A 27,026-nucleotide genomic window follows, 5' to 3' on the forward strand; every position below is an offset into this window, starting at 1 on the left:
ATGTTGAAACAACAAATTCTGATTGTTGTTGTTCTTGGTTTGTTATTCACATCTATAGTGGAAGGCGATGCAAGAGTGCACAAAGAAAAGCCTATCCATACAAGGGCATTGAATATAGAGAATGAGTACACCAAATGGATAAGATGGATGGTTACTCTGAGCCATTCATTGTATAAACCAGCAAAGAACAAGCTTCTACCTTCCTCTTACCTTGTGGTGGATCCTATAGATGGAGTAGGGGACTTCACTTCTGCTCAGGAAGCCATTGATTCTCTGCCTCTCTTCAATATTTTTAGAGTTGTTATCAAAATCAATGTAGGAGTATATGAGTAAGTATGTTTAAATTAATGTGGCTTCAAAAATAATTGTGTGAGTTTCTTTGCATCAATGCTTGTGCTTAGTGATATATTAATAAGATGATGAAATATAATTTAAAGATTGAAAAGTTAGCTGAGTTTGAAGATTGAAGAGTTGGCTTACTTCAAAAAGGATAAAATGGCACAATTTTATCTTTTGATCTATTATGATTGTAGTTTACAAATTTGGATTGGATCAACCTTGTGAGTTAGCTAAAAATAATTGGTTTTGGTATTTATTTTGGTGTTTGATAGGGAGAAGGTGAACATATCGATGACAAAAGCATTTGTAACCCTTGAAGGGGGAGGGGCAGATTCTATTGTCATACAATGTGGAGACATGGAAAGAACGTTAGGGCTAGATGGAAAGCCATTGGGCACATACAATGGTGCCACTGTAGCAGTTAATTCTCCTTATTTCATTGCCAAGAACATTACTTTTAAGGTGAGATTTGGGATTTCTTACTTCAAATGCTTTCTATTCAGAATTGGCCTGTATTTTTTGTGCTTGGAATCTTGGATGATTTTGAGAAATATCACAATGTATAATTGATTCATAAGTGATAATTTTAATAGGTATTTGAATATATGTGTGGGTGGTCAGTTTGATATTAGTATGGTTTGATGGCTAAATTGTAGTGTTGTTCTTATTAATAAAGTTCAAATTCTATGAAAGAACATTTTTTGATGTTGAATTTTTTTTGAAAACATAGAATACGACACCTATTCCTCCACCAGGGGCAATAGGGAGGCAAGTAGTAGCTCTGAGAATAACAGGGGACACAACACCTTTCTTTGGGTGCAGCTTCCTTGGAGCTCAGGACACCCTTTATGATCACACTAGACGCCACTATTTCGAAGACTGTTATATTGAAGGCTCTATGGATTTTATCTTTGGGAATGGCCTTTCACTCTATGAGGTACATACCCTTTTTGGAATTTGTGAGAAATATTCTTAAAACAATTTTTCATATTGACCATTTTAAACAGTAGATTCTAAAGTTTCATGAGGTATACTCAAAATATTTTATTTGTTTTAAGTGATTCATTTGAAGTCATAGTAATGATGAATCTTATTTAAAAAGTTTAGTGATTTCTTATGAACATCATAAATAGATTAGGTAGTAAACCTAAAATAGTACTAACTATTGTGATTTATATGAACAACACACTAAGTCCTATCTAGAAACTATTATGGTTTATATGAACATTATACTCTTTATGGACTATCTGAAATTATATTAATAAATAGGTCTTATTGAAGAGGTTATACCAATAAATGGATATTATTGGAGAAGTTAAACATCATACTCTTTAATTAATTAGATTAAGTAGAAATCTGAAATTATGTTAATAGATAGGTCCTATTGAAGAGCCTAGACCAATAAATGGATATTATTAAGACCCTAAACTGTATATCTGATTCAATTAGGTATATTCTCTAGTTTTGTATGGGTGTTTGTAACTTCTGTAATGGCAGTTGTATTAAATATTGGTCCAAACAAGCTTCTAGTTGTATCTTTGTAATTCCTCTTTCAATTTTATTTTGAAGTGTCCATGATAGACTCATGGGTAGAATAAAATCTTATTGAATCTCTTATGCTTGAGATGATCAAGTGATTGATATTGTTTTCAATTATTCCTGTGTCATATTATCTAGAGCATCACACAAGATGGACATTAATCACATAGATAATGTTGCAAGGATTATATCCTGTTTTAAGGATGTCCACTAAGAATTTGAATGTGATGCTAAATGAAACATAGGAATTCTGGTTTTGAATAAATCAAATTACAATTTGTATAATGATGTTTGTTAAATTTTATCTTTTCTTTTAATAGTATATCTACATTTTATGTTGGTACTGTAGACACCTAAATTTGATTACACCACTTTGGTAATCCTATTTAGTTATCTCTAAAGGCATCATTAATTAAATTCCTATTTAATTAATCCTTTGCCATCCCCTAGCTGATTAATTTAATTAATCATCTATAGTCCTAATTGATAAATCAAATAACCTATTATTTATCAATTAAATCCTTTTCTTCTATCTAATTCCAAAATTCCCATTAAATCCTTAGGCAAAGTTTGATTTTTGGACATTTAAGAAACTTCGTTAAGTTAAACAAAAATTTGCAAAAATCAATTTGAGTAGTTCCTTGGACTCACCTCTTTTCTAATCACCCATCAATTTAACCATTGGTTGCAATCTCAGTGCCATTTATGGGGATGGGTCTACTTGAAAAAGGTGTTAAATATTCCACAATCTAACTCACTCACTTGGTCTTTGAACGTTTGCTTTAAACTTTATCAAAATTCTTAAATGACCAAAAACTCTAGACTAAATAGATCACATTTCAAAACTTGGATTCTAAAATTGAACAACTATTGACGTGGAGGGCCTCCGGGCGCGCGCTTGACAATCGAGTTTCACATATCTTTGTTTTGGGCTTAAAACAAACTCACACTATATCTTGAATGCCTAACAATCAATGAACATCACATGGTTTTGACGCATTTTCAATGACGCTCGCATTTCTTATGTTGATGATCTCTCGACTTCCATTATGTTGATGATGCTGTCAAGTTGGAATGAACATTGTATGCCATAATCACAAGTGTCTTCAATCATAACTTGAAAAATCTAAATCATCAATTGGAATGAGTGCGTGTCTTTTAAAACCCAAGATCATGTATGTTGTCTTGTTTTACACTTTTTAGGAGGCCTGCTTGGGGATTTCATCACCCCTTGGACAACCTCAACTCCAGGGTTTTGGTGGAGTATAAAAATCGGGAGGTGAATCCAAAGACACCTCTCTTGGGATCAAAATTCTATCACTTGGGCTAAGCCTCAAGGAACTTTATACCCTTGAGAAGTGAAAGAGGAGAAGTGGGTTACCGCTCCTCTCGGCTGTGTGAAAACTTTTTAGTTTCATCTATGGATTTGGGCCTCACGTACCTTGCGTATATCGAGGACTCCCTAGCTAAACCAAATTTCATCCTTGTAGAAAGCTTTCGAGGATGCTGGTGTGTTTGACATGCTTGCTCCAAAATTTTGTCTGCTTATTTGTTCATAGCTTTTGAAAGAATGTTTTCCAACTTTGGTCAAAATCCTAGAAAAGAAGAAATCTCCCAGCTCAAGGCATACTTAGCATAGTCACTACCTCATCAGAAAATCATCCAAGCTCCCCCGCCACAACTGAATCTATCTAGTTCTTTGCTTTACAAAAATCCCAAATCCAAAGTCCATCCAAATTATCCCCCCAACTAGCTAGCAACCCAATCTAGAATCACACCCAAGCCTTTAGAGAGTTGTTGTCACTCTGCCAGAATTTGCTATCCAAAATCCTACCAATCAACCAATCTCACCAAGGTTATCCCTCTGATAGAGCATTATCTAGGGTAATCCAGCTTTGTCACTTGTATCCCTCATCACCTTGAGCTAAAGGTTGGGATCCACAAGTGGTCAATCTCATGTCATGGCCATAGGATCATTAGTCTATCCTTAAGTTGACACAATCTCCACCAATCCAGCGCATAGGAAAGAAAAACTCTCACTTTTTGACAGCATGCCCTTGAAGTCTTCCATCCACAGGAAAGCCAAAAATCTCTAGCCAATCCTCCTTAGGTTTGTCATACAACTTTGACTCTCCCTAGGAAATCCTTCATCAGCCAATCCAAAATCTGTGCCCAATCCAAATCCAACCATGAGCTTTCGTGCTCATCTATATGCAAGACCCCATCCCCATCTGACTCATCATCAAAACATGAAATCCCAAACCTATCATGATGTGTTCGGTCGTATTGTCCTTGCTCCTGCCACCTCCTATTCCAATGATGATGAAAATCTTGTTGACTATGATGGGTATATTGAAAGCCTTAGAAACATTCCCCCAAGCATCCCCCAAAATTCATGTATTCTTCCAAACTATCTAGTCATGCCATCTGATATCCCAGCTTCTCCTCCATCACCCAATCAACCAAGCTTCCAATCTTCCACCCCCATCACACTAGCTATTCTTGTGAATCCACCTCCACCTCTGACACACGAGTCTTCAAGGAATCTCCTAGAGGAAATACAAGAAAAGCCACCTCCAGCAGTCGATAAACCATGTCATCTAATCCAACCATGTGAAGTAGTCAGTGATGAAGCTTCCCCATCTATAATATCACCTCCATCTCCCATTACTATCATCCCCATACCATCCATCAAATTGCTTAAAATCCTTCCACTTCCCACAAGCATCAAAATCCCAACACCTATCAAATCCCTTCAAATCCTATCCACATCACCTCCAAGCATTTCCCAAATCTCCCGTAATGAACCTTATGCATCCATCTTCTACTCACCCATCTCCACTACCGAATCTCCCATCTATCCATCCATTGCCTTTGAAGAATCCATCCCCTCACCTCCTATCGCACCATCCACTCCAATGCAATCCTATCAAGATCTTGTCCAAAAGCATGTTGACATCCCCCAAAGCATAAATGAAGATATAATCATACCATGTCTTCCATCCATAGTGCGGTCACCATCTCCTCCATCTCTAAAACCTCAAGCCATACCTCCTCTACTGCAGGATATCTTTTCATCCCATCAGCAAAATCAAGATCCTATCCTACCATCTCCTCTGCTCCATGCTTCCATCTTACCACCTATCCAAGCTATTCCACCGTCGATAATCTACCCTCTTGGTTCACTTACATTCATCCATGGTGGCCTCCTCTTACCAGAAGAATTAAGAACAGTATCTCCCTATTGCAGTACATCTGATAAAGAACTTCCACCATTTTTTGCAAACAAAAAGTATCCTTAGCTAGTTCAAATGCTCAATCAATGGCATTATCAAGGTCAAGGTTTAGGAATAGAAGAGCAAGGAATTAGAACGCTTATTATTGCACAAAAGAATCCAAGATTTCATGGTCTTGGATATGTATCCAAAGGCTCACCATCTAAAGGTGTTGGTACACCACACCCTCAAACCAAGCCTATCTCTAGGCCCACCATGCCAGCCTCCCATCACTCCTTCATGGAATCTTATGTCATCCCCCCTCCACCATCTTTGCAACCCAAAACAGCCTACCATATCCCCCCTTCATCCGCTAAATCCATTTTGGGTCCCTATGTCCCAAAATCTACCATCCTCCATCCTCCTATCAGCCATCATTCAAATCCTATTCCCTCCATTCCTACGCAAGATCAAAAAAGGCACATATCGAGGCACATCATCCATCATCATCCCTATACATGCTCTTCCATATCCTCTCCATCTCACAAATCTTCTCCTAACCATCTTCCCAAAGCTTACCACAACAATGTGAATGCCAACTTCAAAATGCATAAAGCTAAAAATCCATATCCTAGGCAATCATATGTCTATTTTAAAAGACATACTCCAAAAAGGAAAAATCCAATCAAAGAATGCTAAACAATGCAAAAGCCTATGAAAAGAAAATCCAAAACCATGTGGATCCCAAAGAAAAAAGTTAAAACCCAATGCATAATGGCATTCACCATTGCTAATACTCCATCTAGTGACTCATGTCCCCCATCTCCTAACTCCATCTTAGGTGCCTATATCCCTAAGCGCACTTCCACAAATCCTCCATCAAGCTCGCATCTACCATCTATCCCCCATATGCTCTGTTCACACCCGTCCCAACATGTGCCAATGTTGATCTTGCAAGCATCCCCATCTCATGCTCCTTTCCAGCCTTTTCATCCCTCCATCTCCTACCATCAATCCCATTTAATCCAATCTATTGCATAAATCACACATCCGGCGTACCAACAGCTAGCAACAAAATTGAACATTCCAACAGCCAGTGAAAAATCCAAAAAAGAAGAAGCCAAAAATAGGTGAAGAAAGCCAAAATCATTCCAGCTAAGTCCAAAGTCAAAAAGTCAAAAAAGAAAAGAAAAATAAAGCGTCCACTGGTGAAAACTTGGCAATTCAAGCGCCTTGGAGAAGTACCATGATGAAAACTTGGGAAACAAGCGTCATGCATAATCCAACCATCCCCAACTTAGCCTATCATCCTCATGCTTTTGGTCACATCTTGTCATTTAGCTCCATCTTCCAATCTATCCACCTATCCTCCAGCTCCATTTTCCAATCTATCCACCTATCCTCCACCCTCCAACTTCCATCTCACACCATCCACTTATTTCCTATAGCTTTAGCCAACCATCACAGCTATCATCCATCTCCCTAGCCCCTTCAACATTTTCTATCCTAGTTTCAATCCTATCACATCCATCATAAGACCTCCTTCCACATGTCATCTTCTAACTGGGGGCATTGTATTCCTTGGAGATCTTGTCTTGTCCATCTTCCCTTGTCATTGGTATCTAGCTCTAGGCTATCCTCATGCAAAACCAATGTCTTCTCTTTATATCCATCATAACCCTAGCTATCTACCATCCTATCCAGCCATCTCATCCTGCTCCTCTAGCTATCCTTGGTCACAAAATATCTCATCATCATTGGGATGCATCCTCCCCAAATCCATATCTTCTACTATCACCCCATTCTTAGCTTTCGCATCTTGCACAACATCGAACCATCCCACTATCCTATCATCCTGAGCTTTTTCCTACTTGTAACTATCTTGGTTAGCTTTAGCTTATAAATATCTTGGTCCGTCAGCTTGTACATCCTCTTTAGCTTAGTACCATTGTATCTATCCAGCTTTTGTGTCAGTTCCTCCTTGATCAGCATCTTGCACACATCGCACATCTTGGTTAGCTATTGCTATCCTTCTTAGTTTAGTTTGCTAGATGCATCATTCAAATCCACCAGCTTAGGTGCTCTTCGATAGATCCTTGTAGGATATAGCTTTCCTCATGTCTGATCTTGGTCTGTTAGTACCTCATCCTACCCATCTCGTTGGCAAACAGTTCTCTTTTGGATTTTCACTTTCTTTTGATTTGGAATCTTCCCTTTTGGGTCTTGAAGTATCTTTTCCAAGCAATCTTTTGTTCCCTCCTCAAGGTTGCCACGATCTTCCATATCATGGTATACTACGACTGGGGAAATGTGAGCGTAAGGTCTTGATTAGATCTTTTGTTTATTTTTCTTTTCTGCTTGTGGGTTACCCAGTGTCGGTTCCACTCTGATTCTTCTGAGATTCATGTGTGATGCTGGGGCAATCCTTGTGTGTTTGTTTCGAGTTAGTCCGTTAGTCCTCTGGATAGTTGGTGAAAATACCTTGATGTTCTTGGTAACCTTGGCAATTAACCAACAATCCTATAGAAAATTTAGTGCTCAACTACATGGTGGTACTTCTCTTTGAAGTATCCCCCTGCTCAAAAAGCTTCAATGGATTCCCTTCCTCTCCATTATCCCCCATCGATATCCAGCATCTGTCTCTCCTACCCCAGCTTATGCATCAGTATCTGTTTGAATCAATCATCACTCTTAGCTTTAGGGATCCATAATCCTAGTCTTAGGGATCCACCAATCCAATCAATCCACCAAGCCTCATCTTTCGAGATCCACAATCCTAGTCCTAGGGATCTCCGAAACCCATCTTCTGCCAATCTGACTCTTTGAAAGCCTATTGCATCAACTTTATAATCCCCTCATCCATCTCCCTATCCTAGATTCTTTTTTATAGCACTCCACTCCTTCATCCTCCCCCCAATCCTGAAAGTCTTAAGCTTGCTTCCTCTTGTGCCTCTGATTCTCCCTTTATCATTCTCTCGTCGTGAGAGTTTGGGCTAACTAAACCTCTTCGCTTAAGTCAATCTGAGTCTCCTTGCTCATCTCAAGTTCTTGTACTTTTCAAGAAGCCGTCAAGCCTCACTTTTTCTTCTTGCCACCTTTTTGAGGGGGCATCATCTAAGTCTAGTCTCTCCTCTTCTTATTCAAGACTGGGGCAACCTTGTTGCTAAAACATCTTCCTCATGTCGTCTTCATTTGAACTTTTTTGAAATAATGTTGTCTCAACACTATGTCAAAGAGGGGCAAAATGTAGACACCTAAATTTGATTACACCACTTTGGTAATCCTATTTAGTTATCTCTAAAGGCATCATTAATTAAATTTCTATTTAATTAATCCTTTGCCATCCCCTAGTTGATTAATTTAATTAATCATCTATAGTCCTAATTGATAAATCAAATAACCTATTATTTATCAATTAAATCCTTTTCTTCTATCTAATTCAAAAATTCCCATTTATCAAATAAATCTATTTGATAAATAAAGCCCTCAAATCTAATAGCCCCTAACTTATCCCTAACCCTCCATTTAGCCTAATCCACCCCATCCACCCATACTAACCAAGCTTAGCCACTAACTCACCCAACCTGTTGAGATAATGGGTGTTGCACACATTGCATAATATTGTTATTTTATTATTTTTATTTTTATTATGTAATGTTGTACCTAGATGGACGTGCAACATGTAAAGATTCCCATGGAATATTCTTGATGAGTTGTATTGTAACATTGTGATAATATTTTATGTAATTATTTAATATTGGAAACAAGAATTAAATGTCCAATATTAAATGTGGGGTCAGTGGGTTAGGTAGCACATGGTTTTAGCACATGGTTTATGTAATACCACTTAGTGGTTTTGTGGGACTTGCTACTATATAGGCAGCCACAAGGGTAGTTGTTGTAGAGTGACGAGGAGAAGATAAAAGGAAAGAGTCAAGTGGGACAAAGCTTGACAGGTTAGCCAAGGGAGCATTTGTGAAGGTTGAAAGCATGGCATGGGATGTGTGGATTCATGCTTGTTCACATAGTTTGCTCGGTTGTGGCTATGGCCATGAAGGCTTCCATGGTTGTATGGCAATGGTATTTTTTGCTGAATAATACATGATGATGGATGCTTTTGGAGGTTGGGTTTTTTCCTCAATGAGGGTTTCCCAGGGTATATCTTGTGTCACATTTTGTGGGTATGTTTTCTATTCTCTTGCATGTGGATTTTAATTCCGTGTTTATTTTAGATCTATTATGGGTTATGTGGAAATGGTTATATTCTTTATTGCCAAGTTTCCTTACAAGTGGTGTCAGAGCTATGGTTTTATTATTGTAACCCTAGATTGAATCCATGGGAATGCATGAGAGGATAATAGAAAGGGCAAGATATATGAATGATTTATTGCAAATCTAAGAGTTTTGGATTTGCTGTTATGATGGGATGTTAAAAGATTTGGGCATGTGAAATTTTTTGGACAAAACAATTTTTCGGATGTTTCATTTAAAATGAAGGTTTTTTGGGGGTAGCTTGCAGAAATGACCTCCTGGGTAAAAATAGACCTCACCATTGGATCCGGGTCGATATTTCCATAAAATTTGATATATAATATGCCCTAGTTTGGCCATGTTAAGAGGAAATGAAAGAGTTTTTTGGTTTCAGCCCATGATGGCCGTCAAATTTAATCCCTTCGGAATTTTCGTCACTGAAAAAATAAAAAATGAAAAATGAAAAATCGTACTGAAAATGGTAAAAAGACTATCTTAGTAAAACGGCCATAACTTTCTCTCTAAATATCAGATTTCAGAGTTCTTACAGGCGTTGGAAAGCTAATTCAGAGCACTACAACATGGTGTAGGTTTGGTTCTATGATTTTGAGATTTTGTTAGGTTTTAAGAGCCCTAAAGTCAGATTTTATTTATTTTGAGCACGAATTGGGGCATAACTTGGGCATACGGAGTCAGATTTTGGACTTCGAGTAGTCAACGAAAAGCTCTTGGAGAGCTCTACACATTGGTTCATATTTGGTGCAAGTTTGGCATGATTTATTTGGTGATATATTGATCTGAACAGTTTATTAATATATTTTGACTATGGTAACATTGTGAGTTTATGGCATTGGAGATTTAAGATTTGATGTCATTGTATACTCAGTTCATATTTCAGGTTGGTCTCATGATGATATGGTTATCAGTGTTTGGTTTAGATATGTATGATGACTCGTTGGGTCTACAAGTTGTGCAGTATTGTAAGCGGTCTATACTTACAAGTTGCATTTATAGCTTGGTTATGGGCTGTCTTTGCCCATTGATCTTTCATTATTGATGCATATTCAGATTGGTGGCTTGGATTTGGGTTGTCTATGCCCTAAGTCACATGATTTTATCTTCATGTAGAAGGGATGAGATGTTGTTACCAGGTACAGTCATGGTGGAGGATTGCGGTTGACTATTTTATGCTGACAGGTTGGACACTTTGAGAGCTAGATGCTCGGTTCATGGATGTGATCATGGTGTCATGGATTTTTGGCATGACATGATTGGTTATACAGGTACATCCTTGATATTCATTAGCTTGGATTTTCTGATTCAGTTATGGTGGTATATCTTCTTGGTTGAGGATCATGGTTATTTGGTTTCTTTTGTGGAGCTCATGATGTGCACTTTGAGTTCTTTGATGGTTTGATGCCTTGGTTGATTCTCATGGTTAGAGGATGGATGTTTTCATCATGATGTCATGGATAGCTTGGATACACGGTTTAGTGGGAGCTTGTGACAATGATGAGGTGACAGTGCAGGATTAGTTCCTGGTTTGGTTTATATCTTCTTGGTTTGGAGAGGATGGATTTTATGATGCCATAAGTGACTTGGTACCACGGTTGAGTGGGAGTTGTTGGCATTGATATATTTATTGAGTGTTTGTAGATGTTGGAGGTTTGTCTTAGATCCTGTTGCTGTAGAAGCGTCTTTGACATTTGCATGGTGCACTTGTTATCTTTATGGTGTATGAAGATGGTTAGATCTTGAGGACTCATGGAGTTCTTGGTTATCTTCATGGTATGTGAAGATGGTGTTCTTCATGGTGTATGGAGATGGTTGCATCTTGAGGACTCACAGGGTTCTTGGCAAAGGTGTGGTTTATGCTTTTATTTGGCATGTTATCCTTGGTGTGAGGATGGTTTCATTATTATGTCATGGTATACTCTTGATACGCGTTTAGAGTTGTGACATGTTATAGTGTGTTCATATGGAGCATGTTATCTCTTTGGTTGAGATGGTTAGATCATGTTGTCATGTTTATGTTCCTGAGGCCATGGTTGGAACTTTGACATTGATCTTGGTTTAGTTTCTTGGTATTGAGTACACTGATCATAAGCTGGATACTTCATGATATTGCTATGTTGCATTTGGAGTTGGCATGGATTGATTGGTTACAGGTGCTCATGGATACTTAGAGACGGTGGTGATGCTGATTTCTCTTGGATTAGAGAAGTATTTGTTGGGACAGTTGATGGTTTCAGCAGGAAGTCCGAGGGATAGTCACCTGATATGGACTTGAGAGGAGATTGTTCTTAGATGAGTCTTGGTTGGAGACTTGGATATCTTGATGAGCATTCTCATTCCCCACTCTTGGTCTACTCGGCGGTTTGCTACTTGAGAGGTATAGCCCATTGTTTCTCTCAGTTGCATTATATTTATGCTTGTCTTTCATGGAAATGGATCTTGAGCTATGGTACATGAGTTAGTTCTGGAGGGTTCATTTGAGAGATGGTTTAGCATTGGTTATCTCCATGTGCATATGTTTTTATGCTGGTTGAGTTTGGGAGATGGTTTTATATTGGGCATATTCCTTGGATTAGGAATGGTTATTCCTTGGTTTAGGAATGGTTTTATTGAGTTTGATCTTCTTGTGAGAGGCTTACATCCATGATTAGTTATATGGTATGGTTTGGGTGTTGTTGAGGCTTCTTGTTGGGGTTTTATGGAGGAGATCATACTTGCACAGTTTACATCTAGAGGTGTGTGTAGAAGGACATGATACAGGTTATGATTTGCATGGTTTCTCTGGTCTTGGTTATCTTCCTGGATGTTCAGTTTTGCTTACATTGGATTTGAGATTGGTTGGAGATTGTGATCACTGGTTTGTGCTCATGCATGTCATGTGAGAGATGACGTGGTTATTCCTTTATCTCTTTTCTCTATTGGTTGTGGTGAATTTGGGAGACTATTGGAGACTTGTTATGAGAATTTTTTTTCTTGCAGGATATTGGTTTATGTATTGTGGATGTATTTGATACTAAATGGATTCACTTCTTTGAGATGTGTTGAGTGGATTGGTTATAGATTTGACATTATCTTTTGCAGTGGGAGCTTCTTGGTATATATGTGGTAGGTATTGCTCTTGAGGCTTGTGATTGCAAGTTATATATTGGATATGTTGGTGATATGAGATTCACTTGTTATACCTTTTGGAGGTATGGATAGTTGGATGGGTTTGGCACTTGCTGTGGGTGCTATTTCAGCTATGGATATTTTGACAACTACGGATACATGTGATTACCTTTGGATCAGGTTTTTTGTGCTTGGAATTTCAGTTGGTACAAGATTTTATGATCTTCTAATGCAACAGGTTGGGTGGCTTTCTCTTTGGATGGCTTCTATGTATGTCCAGTGGGAGTGGCATAATAGGAGGTGAGACCATTCATGTTCGAGATGCTGGATACTTTGATTTTGTTGCGGGTACCAGGATGGAGCACTTGGTGTATTTTGATCCATGATGGTGGATGTGCTGGGAGGGATTGTTCCCTTATTCATTTATGTGGCTACAGATTGACCCTATGCAATGTATACAACAAGTGGGAGATTTTTGAGATAATGGGTGTTGCACACATTGCATAATATTGTTATTTTATTATTTTTATTTTTATTATGTAATGTTGTAGCTAGATGAACGTGCAACATGTAAAGATTCCCATGGAATATTCTTGATGAGTTGTATTGTAACATTGTGATAATATTTTATGTAATTATTTAACATTGGGAAAAAGAATTAAATGTCCAATATTAAATGTGGGGTCAGTGGGTTAGGTAGCACATGGTTTTAGCACATAGTTTATGTAATACCACTTAGTGGTTTTGTGGGACTTGCTACTATATAAGCAGCCACAAGGGTAGTTGTTGTAGAGTGACGCGGAGAAGATAAAAGGCAAGAGTCAAGTGGGACAAAGCTTGACAGGTTAGCAAAGGGAGCATTTGTGAAAGTTGAAAGCATGGCATGGGATGTGTGGATTCATGCTTGTTCACATAGTTTGCTCGGTTGTGGCTATGGCCATGAAGGCTTCCATGATTGTATGGCAATGATATTTTTTGCTGAATAATACATGATGATGGATGCTTTTGGAGGCTGGGTTTTTTCCTCAATGAGGGTTTCCCAGGGTATATCTTGTGTCACATTTTGTGGGTATGTTTTCTATTCTCTTGCATGTGGATTTTAATTCCGTGTTTATTTTAGATCTATTATGGGTTATGTAGAAACGGTTATATTCTTTATTGCCAAGTTTCCTTACACAACCTCATTAATGCCATCCACTTGCACATCTCTAACATCCCTAATCTAATCCTAAACCCAAGCCTAATCTACCCCCTAATCTTGTCACATTCCCTAAGTAAGCTGAAGACTTTCCTAAGCCAAGCAAAGTCAACAATCTCAACTCCCTCCAAAATATCCCAACCACCCAAACATAAATGCTCTTACAAAGGCAATAAAGACTCTTACAAGCTCTTACAAGCCATAATGAAGGGTCTTTATGAAGATATTATCCCTTGAGCCTCCTTTGTTGACTCATCCTTCCCCTTTCCTCCATCCACTCACCTTATGACATGTGTCACTCCCTGATTGGTGGTAAACAAGCACAATCCATGTGCTCCCCTTTGAGTGCATTCTCAATCCTCCTTAACCATTTGCCCATCCTTACATCTTAACCCTCCATCCCTCAAGCCCTTAGCCTATAAATTGAATCCCCTCCCAAGCCATTTCATCACAACTTTTGAGCTAAAGTTATAATGCCATTTTAAGACCAAGTTTTATACCAATCTCATAAATCCACACCAAAAATCCCAAAAATCTCCATTGAAGCTAGTTTGAAGCTTGAGCATACATCCCATAATCCTACCAAACTAATCTATTAGACTCATCCATACATCAAGAGAATAATCTCATTGAGAGAGCCATTCCATGGCTCATATTCTCATTTGAGGGTTTCTCTTTTAGTCTCTCATTTATGTTATGGTATTTTCGTTTGTAAATGCTTTTGATTTCTTAATTTAGTGTTTCTAACATACTAATATAGCATATATAGGTACCTTTTTACAATTTTCAATATGGCACACTAGCGAAATCTGTAAAATACATTATTTGGGAATTATTATTTTTCATGGTAAGATGTGTTGTTGAGATCATTGTGAAGGGAGAAATGGTCACTATCTACCACGTCTTGGTGAGGTCAGTACTAATAGGATGTGCATGCTCAATTCTCCCTTGCTATCCCTTTTGGTTTGGTCAATACTCTACAATATAAAAGTGAAACTACTGAAGTATGAGCCTTTAGCCTTTTGCAGCTCACCTCTTTTTTCTCACAATCCCCATTGTCTTATTGCTTACTAATTATATATATTTTAATGATAAAAGGCTGAAGTCAAGATCAATATTATTATGTGTTGTGATCAATACTCATATAAGATACTCACAATTTACCATTGTGTTGTAGGATCTTGCCTTATATATAATGTATTGTTATTTATTATCACTACTACATTTGACCTTATTTTTAGACCAAAATTTTCAACCATCTAATAAAATGGGGTCAAATTGGTCAAAATATGGAAGGCAACATATAGATTTTTTTAAAATACAAGCCCGTGTTGGTCAAAATTTTGACCAACACGGGCTTACACTATGTCAAAAAATATTAAAAGTGTTGGAATTATGATATATTTGTCATTAGTCACAACACTTATTCGATTCTGAATGCTTACCGAGCTCATCACCTAGTCTACAGTTCACACCGAGCATTCAGTGGTTACCTTATAAAATCCGCAGGTAAACAATTGATACCAAACAGATAGTGATTACCGAGTAGAATAGTGTTCTCCCAGTAGATAGTGATTACCAAGCAGAATAGTGTTCTTCGAGTAGATAGTGATTACCGAGCAGAACAGTGTTCTCTGAGTAGTTAGTGATTACTGAGCAGAATAGTGTTCTCCAAGCAGTTAGTGATTACCAAGCTTCGCAGTATTTACCAAGCAGACAGTGCTCACCGAGTCATCAAAGGAATCAGTGTTTACCGAGTAAAACAAGGTAAATGAAGGAGTCAATGTTTACCAAGTAAACAAGGTAAATGAAGGAATCAGTGTTTACCGAGTAAACAAGGGAATTAGTATTTACCAAGTAAAGAAGGTTATCAATGGATTTAGTTTCTACCGAGTAACACAACATTCACTGAGTCACCAATGGTTACTGTGTTCCAAGCTACTCAAAATGATTAGTATGGACCGTGCCTCTACTCTTACTGAGTGCATGATGATGCAAAGTATTGAAGTAGATGCTGAGTTTCAGAAGGTCACCGAGTCAGTTTGTGGAACCAAAGTTTTCTACCACCTGGCCGACTCAGTAATGTTTGTTCACTTGTGTTTTGGCCGACCTTGCCAGTGTAAATATTGGAATGGTATATATCATTTGAAACAATGATATGCTAAAAAGAGTCATCATTGGTTGTGGTGTGTTGCAATATTTTAAGAAGGAAAGCGAATCACTAGCAGAATAGAGGAATACGGCAAGGTCAACATTGATGTAGAAAAGATATATTTGTCACATCAGGTGATCAGAGCACAAGGATCTTATCAACAATTAGTTGCAATCAGATTCAATGCTTTATCCTAATAGGTGAATCGATTTTCTAAATCCTTTAACCAGGTAGACTTAACAATCTTTTGTAAATCTCCTAACAGAGTGCATACTTCATTGTATGTTTGAAAATCCTTTAACAAGGTGGATCTAACAATCCTATTTGCTCCTAATAGGGCAGATCATCAGAAGTGATCATTGTAAGCCTTAACTGGCCAAATTTATACTGCAGTATTGAAGTTTTGTGGGTATCATCCCCACCCTAGTTTTACTTTCTAATTGGAAGGTTTTTGGGTCACCAAAATCTATGTGTTCATGTGTTATAGATGTTTATCTTTTCATGCATATAGTAGATTAGATGGATGAATGGTAAAAATATTATTATGCAAAAATTGAATTAAAGTTTTAGAGTTACTGATTCACCCCTCCCCTCTTAGTAACCTTGTCAGTCTTGATTATTTCCAATAAAAAGCTCTTTGCCACCCTAATTTCATCCTTACATGACCGAAAGATAGCTTGTGTGCATCTTTATGGCTTTGGTCGATCAAGTTATCTTACTCAAGTATTATAAACTAGCTTTGGGTCTTGGTCACATTCTTCCTTCCATTCTCAGTGCTTCCATCTTGAGGTGCCCTACTATTCTATAGCAGGGGTGCCCGTTAATGGTGCCTAAACCTACTCATTCATTCTGGCTAGCTACTCAGATCCGTAGAACAAGTGACTAGGCATCGAAATCCATCCATTGGCCCTATAGGGCAAGGCATGACCACTTGAAAGGATTGGACTACGATTAATTTTTTCCTCATTGCATTTTGTGGTGCCAAGATTACGTGCAGAGGCAGTGTTTAAGGATTACATGCCAACAACATTTTATAGCTTTAGAGCTTCAGAGTGTTTTACGTGCATAGAGGCAGGGGTTTGAGAGCTTCACTGATGCAACCTCCATAATAGTAAGGGTTCTTACCCTTCGTTTCTTCATTAGAAACACAAACATTTTAGTTTAATCCAATGGCTTTGCTCAATCGTTTAATGCTTAATCATTTAATGTTAGCATACATTTTATATTCCATATTTCCCATAGTTTGGCAACTACATTTGGATACAATGGGATAATATGTTACTTTGTATATGAATTTGAATCCTATTTTAATGTGGAATTCTACAGATTGGTTTAGCGGGAGAAAAGAAAAATATCTTTACTAAAGATGGTTTGTCTACTATGAAGTGGACTGCATCAATTTCAAATCAGCATTTGATGTGGTATAAGGCAATTCATTTTGGTATCAAGTACACATCTCAGTTATCATTTTCATCCTAAGATCACATAAAATTGAAATCCATATAGAATTGCATGAAAAAAAATATAAGGGAAGTTCATTTTGTATATAGATTGCCTTTAAAATTCATGGAAATAAAAAAAACATGCATAAATATCTAGCCTTATTTGTGCATGTGTATGTGCATATAAACTATCAAATATAATGGTTGTTGGACTGATTGAAAAAATACCTTATATTTTTCAAGTGACATTTTTGGGCAAATTTAAATATGTGTGGAAATCTTTTTTTCTTTTTTTTGTACATTAATTTTTCAAGCCTTTTTTATTTAGAAACATATCAGTTAGTCTATATCATTAGAAAAATTAATAAGTTTTTGGCCTAAGTTGTCTTATGCATAGATTAGCTTCTAATTTTGAGTAGTAGGCTTGGAATTATTATCCCAAAAAGTAGGGCTGCCAATTTCAAATAATTTCATCAAACACTTCAAATTTTTTGAAATATGTTCATATTTGGATGTTCATCTCAACTTTCAATGAGTACATGGAACACTACTAGGTTAGGTGACTCTTTAGTTCCTTTTCACAATCCCTAAAGACACTTTCTTCTATCTTCTTCTGTATTTGTACTTTAATCAATTTGAAAATGGTAAGGTGCAAGAATCCAAGAACACAAAATATACTATTGTTGAAGAGAGGGATTCCCAATAGTAGACCCAATGTTACCTTTGCATTCTTGACCGTGGGGCTGGTATAGGGGATTTGGCCAAATATAAGTATATTTCTCATACTTGTCTATGTTAGGATGGTCATGTTTGGTTGTTATTTTGGATTGTGGATGATAAAATTTCTAACACAATTTTTTTTATATTAAAGTTATAGTAAATAAAAATTGAACTTTTAAGCCATGATAGTCAAGTGTGAATTGTTTGGTAGGTTCCCATCTTCATGGTACCAAAATCAAAGAGGGGTGAAGATGAATATATTACAACTCCAAAGGAATTCCTATCATACAATTTCAATAATGTAGCAAATGTGAACACTCTATGGGAGACTTTCTAGAACAAGCAAAGAAAACTATATGAACTATCCAAATGGTGTGGACTAGGTTGCAAGAAGACACCAACTGCTTGAAGCAAAAGAGTATTAATATGTTGGATGTGGAGGAACAATGAAAGACAATTTTGGCAAGTACTAGAGAACAAGAAAAAATTGTCATGCAACTAAACCATCATATAGTAAAGGAAAAACTCTGAGAAGCTAGAGAAGAAGTAGAGCAAGCAATGCCAAAGGAACGAAGAAGGACCAAAAAAACTATAGGATCATCATCATGATTGGAGTTGGAAAAGGATGTAGTACACTAGGTTCTATACACAACAATACCGATCAAGATGACTAACCTTCAAACTTCATCACAATTGAGAGTGGCAATCACCAACACAGTGATAGGAAGACCCAAGTAAAGACATGATAGTAGAGACATGAAAAACCAAGTGTTGTTGTATGAATATTCAGAAGATGCCAATTCTAGTTCAAATGGAGATCATGGAGACAAATTTGACCAAATCCATTGTGAGAGATGAGTGGGAGTCAAAGTACTACCCGAAGGTACATGAAAGTTACATGGGAATCCAACCCTCTAGCTACCAATATTTCAATTATTAGGCACTGACTAGCATAGAATCAAACTATTGGGGTTACTGATGGAACAAGAGGCAATGAGTGGAAGCCAACAATTCTCCTAAATTTTGAGGCCATCCCATTCCAGAAGAAAGCATACAATGAATTAGTTAAGAGAGTGTCAACTGGATAATAGAACACAAAATATATTTAAAACAAGGGTTTGAAGTATGTAATGGATTTAACGAACTAAGTTGTCACTGAGGAAGTAGTTTCCTTAGATTTTTGAAATTTAGGCTCCAAAGAAGATAGATGAATAGTCAAGGTCAAAGAGATCAAATGATGTAGAAAGTTTCTAGTCATGCTCAGAGGATGAAATAAACTTTTTAGATAGCCTATTTCATCGGCAAGTAGAGGACTGTAAGGTAATTATGTCAATGTGTAATTTTCTCAAAGTCACAACTCTCTATGAAGAACAATAGATGAAAGAATGCAATTTGCAAATGATATATCTAAAAGTATAAAGAGAAAAGTTTTAATATAGGTCTTGTCAAGAGAAATCAACTTTGACAAAAATTTACTAAAAATTTTAAGAAATAAAGTGATTATGCATTATGACGAAAAAGATAAAAGATAATATTAAGGGGAAATTATAATGAGGTCATTCGTAATATACGACCTCTTCATTTTCAAATTGTAAAACATAAAGAAAAGGTGATTTCCAAAAAGGGATAAAATGATAAAGTGCACCCAAGTCAACCATATGAACTATATACTTTGCATGGTTTCCATTTTACATATCACGATATACTATATTATATATGTGACCTCAACATTGACCGAAAATAGCGTGAATCTGGAAAGTTATTATAACTATATTATTGGCAAGTGATTACATGATACATTAGTTTGGTCCTTGTTTGGAAAGAGTCAGGAAATGCAAAGTAAATTTCTGATGTAGCCAAACCATTAAAATGCATGTAAAGTTCAGTTAACATTTTGGGAATGCTGCACTAATGGTTAACATTATATATATCATCTAGTAGTTGAAAGCCACTTCAGAAAATATTTATTGCTATGGAAATGACACACTGTTACTTCAGAATTCCTGATATATATTGGCAATACTAACATATTCTTTCTGTTGTACTATCAGTGGAGGGGAGGACAAATGCAGTACAAGGAAAATGAGGTGCTTGGATTCATCCACTGTGATTCAAAGAGACTTATCTGATTGAAACTAAGTAATGGAGTTTCATAGCATGTTTCATAATTTTAAATTATTGGTATTCTTTTTCTCATAATGAAGTTGTAAATATCCTTGTAATGTCTATTTAAAAAGATAGTTTGTGGAGAGGAAAAATACACTCTTGATAATGAAGCCTTCAAAACAAAAGATTGTATTTCATTGCATTGAGTTAATTGAGCAAAGCACAGTTGTACAATTTTATATTAATGCCAATCATATGGGCCTTGCCCTACTATCTAGCCAACCTTTTTCTTCACTTATGTTTTGTTGGATCTTATGGCATTATGTTGACGAAAAACAAGATCCCTATTTTCTAATATCCATGGCTCACATGAAGCCAAAGGACTCAACCAAAAACTTTGTGGCTTCATCTTCTTGGCCTTTGATATGATTCAATACATTTGAAGGAAATAGTCTACCTGCGTGCTTATCCTTTGATTAAAAATCAAATATTTAAATAAATATAATAATAATGCACACGGTCGCAGCTGGGGATTTCATCAAAAATCTGCATCGCTCAATTTGTAATGACTATGAAATGAGCAATGGCATTAGACAGATATTGTGAGAGCACTTTCTTTGTATAGATGTATGGTGTATAATTCTTAATGATTGATAATGATTATATGAGACATACCATTTAAATCTAACTACCAAATGTCAAACTTCTCAAGACATATAGCTTGCAAGAAATTTTGGTTTTTGTCTAGTTGTATTGGTGCACACCTGTATTTTCTTATAAGAAGGTGGTGGTTGGTTGTCCAGTAACTCTGATTTGGTTATGATCAACAAATACATTCCAAAACATTGTCATAAGATATGGTCACAAAGAGCATGTTGATGTTGGAAAACTATGTAATGTCATGCTCACCCAAGTGTTAACTCTTACCCTGCTCTGATATTTCTACCATAGGATTAAAAGTTATATTAAGTTCATTCTGATATGATGTAATTGTAGGATGGATATGTGCCTTCTAGATTGCAATCACCTGTTCACAATATTATGATAGTTTGATTGTGATTTCAATTATCGGATTTGATGCTTCACCTCAAGTGTGTATAATGTATATACAAGTTTACAATTAATGAATGTATATGGAAAGGAATGACATGGGTTCACTAACCCTTCTTACTATACCTAGTCTGTGTGGTCAAGTTAGTGACCCTGTTACTCAGGGTATGTTTCGTTACTTCACCCATCATGTTTGGATACAAATAAAAGGATGTTCTTTCCTAAATTTCCAATAATCTAAATTGTTTGTTATTTTGAACCCATGTGTTGTGGATGAACATGCAAAATGGTTGTTTTTGTTGAATTTGTAGCATCGTTCTTATCTGATTATTGCTCTCATACATAAATGTGTGTGTACGTGTGTGTATATATATAAATTGACTATACAAATTGGTTCGATCTGATTCAAATCTCTATTATAAAGCAACGAGCATACTATGAATATGATTCCATTATTTACTATTATTGTGAACTACTTCATTTTTCCATATCATCGACTGAGATCGGGTATTGTGAAATATCATATGCCAATCATGATTGGACTTTTGAAGCACATAACAACCGAATGTGGTTAAGGATAACAAATAATGGTTTAAGGATAGTCTCATGTAGAGACATGACCCTACGTGCCCAAAGGGCATGTAGATTCACGTCTCTACATGAGACACAACAATTCAATATTTATATATATAAAGTGATATGCTCGTTTGGAAAAACATCACACAATAAATGTTACTACCAGTGATCTGCACACACACACATACACACGCGCGCGCACACACACATGTGCGCATGCGCGCGCGCGCGCACACGCACACACACACACACACACACACACACACACACACACACACACACACACACACACACACACACACACACACACACACACACACACACACACACACACACACACACACACATCACTCTACAAATACTAAAGTAGCATAAGTAATATTCATTCAAAGTGCAAAAGACAAGTAAGATATTAGGAATTTATACAATGCATTTAATTTATACCTCTGATGTGATCAATATCAGAATTAAAGCAATCGGATCTATCATTGTCTGGAAATTACTTATAAGGCAATCTTCTACCTCTAATCTAACATTCCTTAACAGTTTCCTTTGTGTGTCTTTATTTTACTTGAGCTAACTTTTGTGTGCACTTACTAGGTTTTTGAAATGCTTTTTTTAGTGTGTTTGTGAAGCAATTCTAAATGCTTGGTCAAAAAATTATGAATGGCTAAAATGGGACTGATGGAATGTAATAGTACCAATGTGAGAGGTTATTATGTATGAATGGCTAATAGTGCCAGTGTGAGAGGTTAGAACTTAGTATAACCCCAAAAATGGCTAGATGAGAATCATGTAATCTCGATGTGTCAACATAAGCATATGTGATGAGCTTTGGATAGGGGATGTCCCTTCCAAGAAGAAACCTTAGGGGGTGCACTCCAAAGAAGACGGTGGAATAACTAAGGTTAGAAAAATTGATCTAGAGACATCTTTAAGGTTTGGGGTTAGAATTGGGGTAGCACTTGCACCTAGAATATTATAGTTAAGCTTGTTATTATTTTCTAATAGGGACATTACACCCTACATAGAGCTTCATGGTAATGCACCTTGTTTATTTCTTGTTAAATTTTTTAACAACAATACAGTCTATAGGGAGCATTCTCTTCCTCTTTGGTGACTGCCAAAGAGCATAGGCTCATGTTTTATAGGTTTTCTAAAGTGGAGAGCCTTGGAGGAGCCACCTTTTAAGTTTGGGGGAAATCTTTTAAGCTTGGCTATTTTTCTTTTCCTTAAGTTTATGATTGTGATTTTGCAGTACATTGGGACACCCTAAAATCCCTATGATAAGCAAGAGTACATCATTGACCTGCTCAAATACAATAATGCAAAATTCATACATAAAACCTTGAAACTAATTAGAATGGCATTAGAAGCGATCAACTTGCCCAAAAAAAGGGAAAATATGAACTCATCGAGAAGAAGAAGAAACACACAAATCTCCACACGTAGGATAAATAGAACTGAAATAAAAAAAATTTAAAATGGTAACAATATGCGTGGGATAAATAGAACTGAAATCAAAACAATTTAAAATGGTAACTATGCATATTGCCCTTTCATTTGGTTTTCTTTTTATATACACATAGCATTTCCCAACAAAGCATAATTTCATAAAGATGCTACAAGTATCTTAACATACAAATTTTGCATTTATACTGCTTCTATTGAATTTATTGTCATTGATGTCAAAGGTTAATTCAAGCTCATAGGAATTTTATAGGATCATGTAATGTATTAGAATATTTGGTTAAGCTGCTTGCTTGGCTAATTGAGTTGGTTGCCTATCTCCGTCAGTTGGCTACTTGTCTGCTTCTTGTGCCATGTCAACTTTTTGAAAAGAGGATTGATTTATAGGAAGATTTAAATATGGTTTCAAATTTAAGAGCAAAAGGTGTCATCTCAAATTTTTATAACGGCTTCAGATTTCTTTGCCATGCTGCTACTCATTAAGCTTTAACATCTTGGAAACAAGTCGCATGTGTCAAGTTACATGGTACTGCCATCCTCATATGATGTAATTTTTGCTAGCTTTTGGTAACACTTGAACCTTGAGAGGGATGGAACACTTGGATCATCCCATCTATATTGGAGGAACCCATAAGAAAGTCTTAAGACAAGGCCAAAATGCTTGATGACATGGTACGATGCACTATTAGCATAAGTACCTGTGCTAGTCAATACTAATGAGTTCCTTATCAATCACCAGAGATCCAAGTGTGCATTATCTTTGGTATTCACAAATGCACTTGAATGCCCATATATATGTTGTTTTCTTTTTTACTAAATTTAAAACAATATTTATTCACAAGAAATTTAAAAAAAAATCCATTTGATATCGAAACTCCAAATTAGTTCAATGACTAAAACAACTACAATCTGAGTGCACTGCATTATTATATATTTAGAATACACAACATCTGTTGAGAATAAAAATTACATTCTTCGATGATAGATATTTTTTTGAATATCATATGCAAAGAAAAGCCTTTCTATATTTGTTTCCAATTACTGACATGTCCTCCTTGATACGTATTTGGCACGAGAATAGAAATTGGTGTTCTAGTAGTTTGACCTATAGAAAACTATAAAGATGATCAAATGATCAACACCATAAATATTATACAATTTTATGTAGAACAATTAATTAACTATTCTTGGGAACAGGTTATCACATTTTCCATGCTATTTACTAAGAGATTCATTGTTTTTTGTTGAAATTATCTTTAGATTCTCAAAATCAAAGTGTCGTGAAAGGGTCTGTGTGTTGTAACATTTGGGAGCATATCTTACTTTTTGTACTTTATAATATGAGGGTAGATTTTTGGATTAAATATCAACATAATGACTTTCAAGGACATAAAAAAAAATGAATATGCTCATACATGCATTAGTAGTATTGAAGCTATTTTACAAGGCATAGATTTGTAATTGGAATAGCTACAATATGCAGGGTCTAAAGTAGGAAGTGATTATAGATCTTGTTGGACAATGTCATACTTACAAGCAACGCATGATGCATCTTGTCAATACAACTTCATAAGTTACATTTTCTATTTATGATTTTCATTTGGAATCCATTGTTTTAGTTCTGAGATGAATTTGGTAAAATTCTTTTTGAAATGAGTGAAAACTCTAAAATACTGGGATGTCCTTTGTAAGTTATTATGCTAAAACATTGTAATCATTTTAAATGCTAACTTTCATCGGAGACACCAATTCTAGTTTGGGTAACAGGGTCTGGTAGATAGATTTGTTAAAAAACTGGGATTGAATTCATTTTGGATTTTGCATAATTTCATATGACAAATTAAATTGCTATGAAAAGGTCATGTAATTTGGCACAATATACTCCCAGCAACAAGTCTAATAGCAATTTAATAACAATGACAAAGCATGAAGGTAAAAATATTTATCTCATAGATGATCAAAAAATCAAATGACACTTATTTAAATCTTAAAATAGGACACAATGCCAACAAGAAACAAACTTACATTCCAAAAGGAGAGTTTCTGTCAAGAAGCAGCTTCTATATGATGGAAAGAGACAGAGGAAAAATAATAGAGTTGAAGACAACTCTTCAATTTATATATTGCATATAATCAATAGATACAAAGTTATCTTTAAAAAATAAAGCTGCTGCCCTACACATCAAATACAAAAAAAAATAGTCCTCTATTTCAGTTGAATATTTTGTTGTTACTACAGAAACAAATAATTTCTTTTTAAATTTTCAAATTGTTCTGCTCTGCTATAGCAAAACCCCTATTTTCTAACTTTGTTCGTTACATATTCTCCACTCCCTATACATTCAAGGAAAAAAACCGTAAACATAGCATTACAAAGAGAAATATATTAAACACATACTATAAATGTTTGAAGTCCATTGTAGAAGTCTCCAAAAAACATAATAATAATATAGTAAGTACAAAACTTGTCTTAGACAAAATGATGGGACAACAAACAACAAAATGATAGGTAAGCCTTGGTAAACGAAATTATTGGCACTTTAAAATCAAAGTTCCCTACATGAGTTGGCTTAGCTTTGGGCTATGATATTATGTGAGGATAAGTATTCTTCACACTAGTTAACTTTAGTCTCTTTCTCTTTGAATGATAAGGGCTCTTTTGGCCCTAGGAATAGGAATCGGGTATAGCTATCTATTATTGTGTATTTTGTTATTCTGATTTGTTATTCCACACCAAGTTTAGTTCTAAAAAATGAAATTAGAATATGAGTGACTTTGAATTGAAATTAAATTAGAAATTAAAATTTGAATGTGTGAGATGAAATTTAAAATTTTATTGTAAGCTTGCATAGTCAGCACATAGCTCTACACAAAAGGCATCCACTCTGACTTTGGAGGGTGCAAGGTGCTAGTTCATTGTTATCAAGCCATATGAGTCATTCACATGAGCGATGAAATTGCAATTTTCTTAGTTAATTTTGTTTCCTCCTCTCTGCAACTTAAGTTTCTTTTCAGATTTCCCAACTGGGTTTTTTTAACAAAAAATGGAATCCCCAATGAGCTTGCATAATGACAGAATCTTCAAGCTGTGTGTTGGGAACAACATGGATTGCTACAATAATCACTCCATTTGATGACTATCTTTGAGATGATAATTAATGTGAATCTCAGTCTTCAGAGCTTCCACTAATATTGGCCAATGCATCCCAAACATAATGTCAAAATCAGTTATGCCAATTTCTTGAGGAAGCAGTTGCTTGGACAGTCAATGTGGACCACCCATTGAGGTTTTTAGAATAGAGGGGTTGTCTAGTATGACCCATTTGATAGGACCCTAGGAATCTCCATGGTTGAACTAACCCAGAATTTGGGTGTGTAGGCTAACATACCATTAATATAGTTTTTAATGCATCTCACTAGCAATAAAGCATGTTTTATTAGCCCATTATCTAGCTGTTTCACCTTTATTTGAAATTTAATGCAGGGATGAGGAGCTTGTTGGTCAGGGTCTTGCATTGAATGATGAATTGGATCATTTTGTCCACTATAAGTTTAAATAGATCTTTCTTCTATCATCTAAGCCACATATTATGTTTGGCCTATTATTATTTTGTGCTTTATAACTTGAAATAGCTCTTTCTCCTCTATATAATCTTGTGTTTACACATTTGCTTTATATTTTTAATAGTGTGTTAAATAAGCCTATCAAAATAGGGTCACCCTCCACATTCCAAACTAATGACCAAACACATTCCAAATTTTCCTTGTATTATATTAGATGGGTTTATCATAACTACAATCCTATCTTTACCTTACTGTCAAATCTGGACAACGACTCTATGCAT

The 27,026-nt window shown here is 36.0% G+C and overlaps 1 protein-coding gene and 1 pseudogene across 1 annotated transcript; both read left to right on the plus strand.

Annotated features, from left to right (window-relative positions):
- On the plus strand, nt 1-26,741 carry LOC149545180 (putative pectinesterase 53). Its single transcript, XM_089795129.1, has 5 exons — nt 1-329; nt 612-801; nt 1,070-1,276; nt 17,144-17,238; nt 26,666-26,741. The coding sequence occupies exons 1-5, from the start codon at nt 1-3 to the stop codon at nt 26,739-26,741; spliced, it is 897 nt and encodes a 298-aa protein (XP_089651255.1).
- LOC149545179 (cellulose synthase-like protein H1) overlaps nt 1-27,026 on the plus strand; it is a 63,818-nt pseudogene that overhangs the window by 12,526 nt on the left and 24,266 nt on the right.

The sequence above is a fragment of the Cupressus sempervirens genome, chromosome 7, assembly GCF_028749045.1.
Source record: "Cupressus sempervirens isolate cs-2001-9-10 chromosome 7, ASM2874904v1, whole genome shotgun sequence".
NCBI lineage: Eukaryota > Viridiplantae > Streptophyta > Pinopsida > Cupressales > Cupressaceae > Cupressus > Cupressus sempervirens.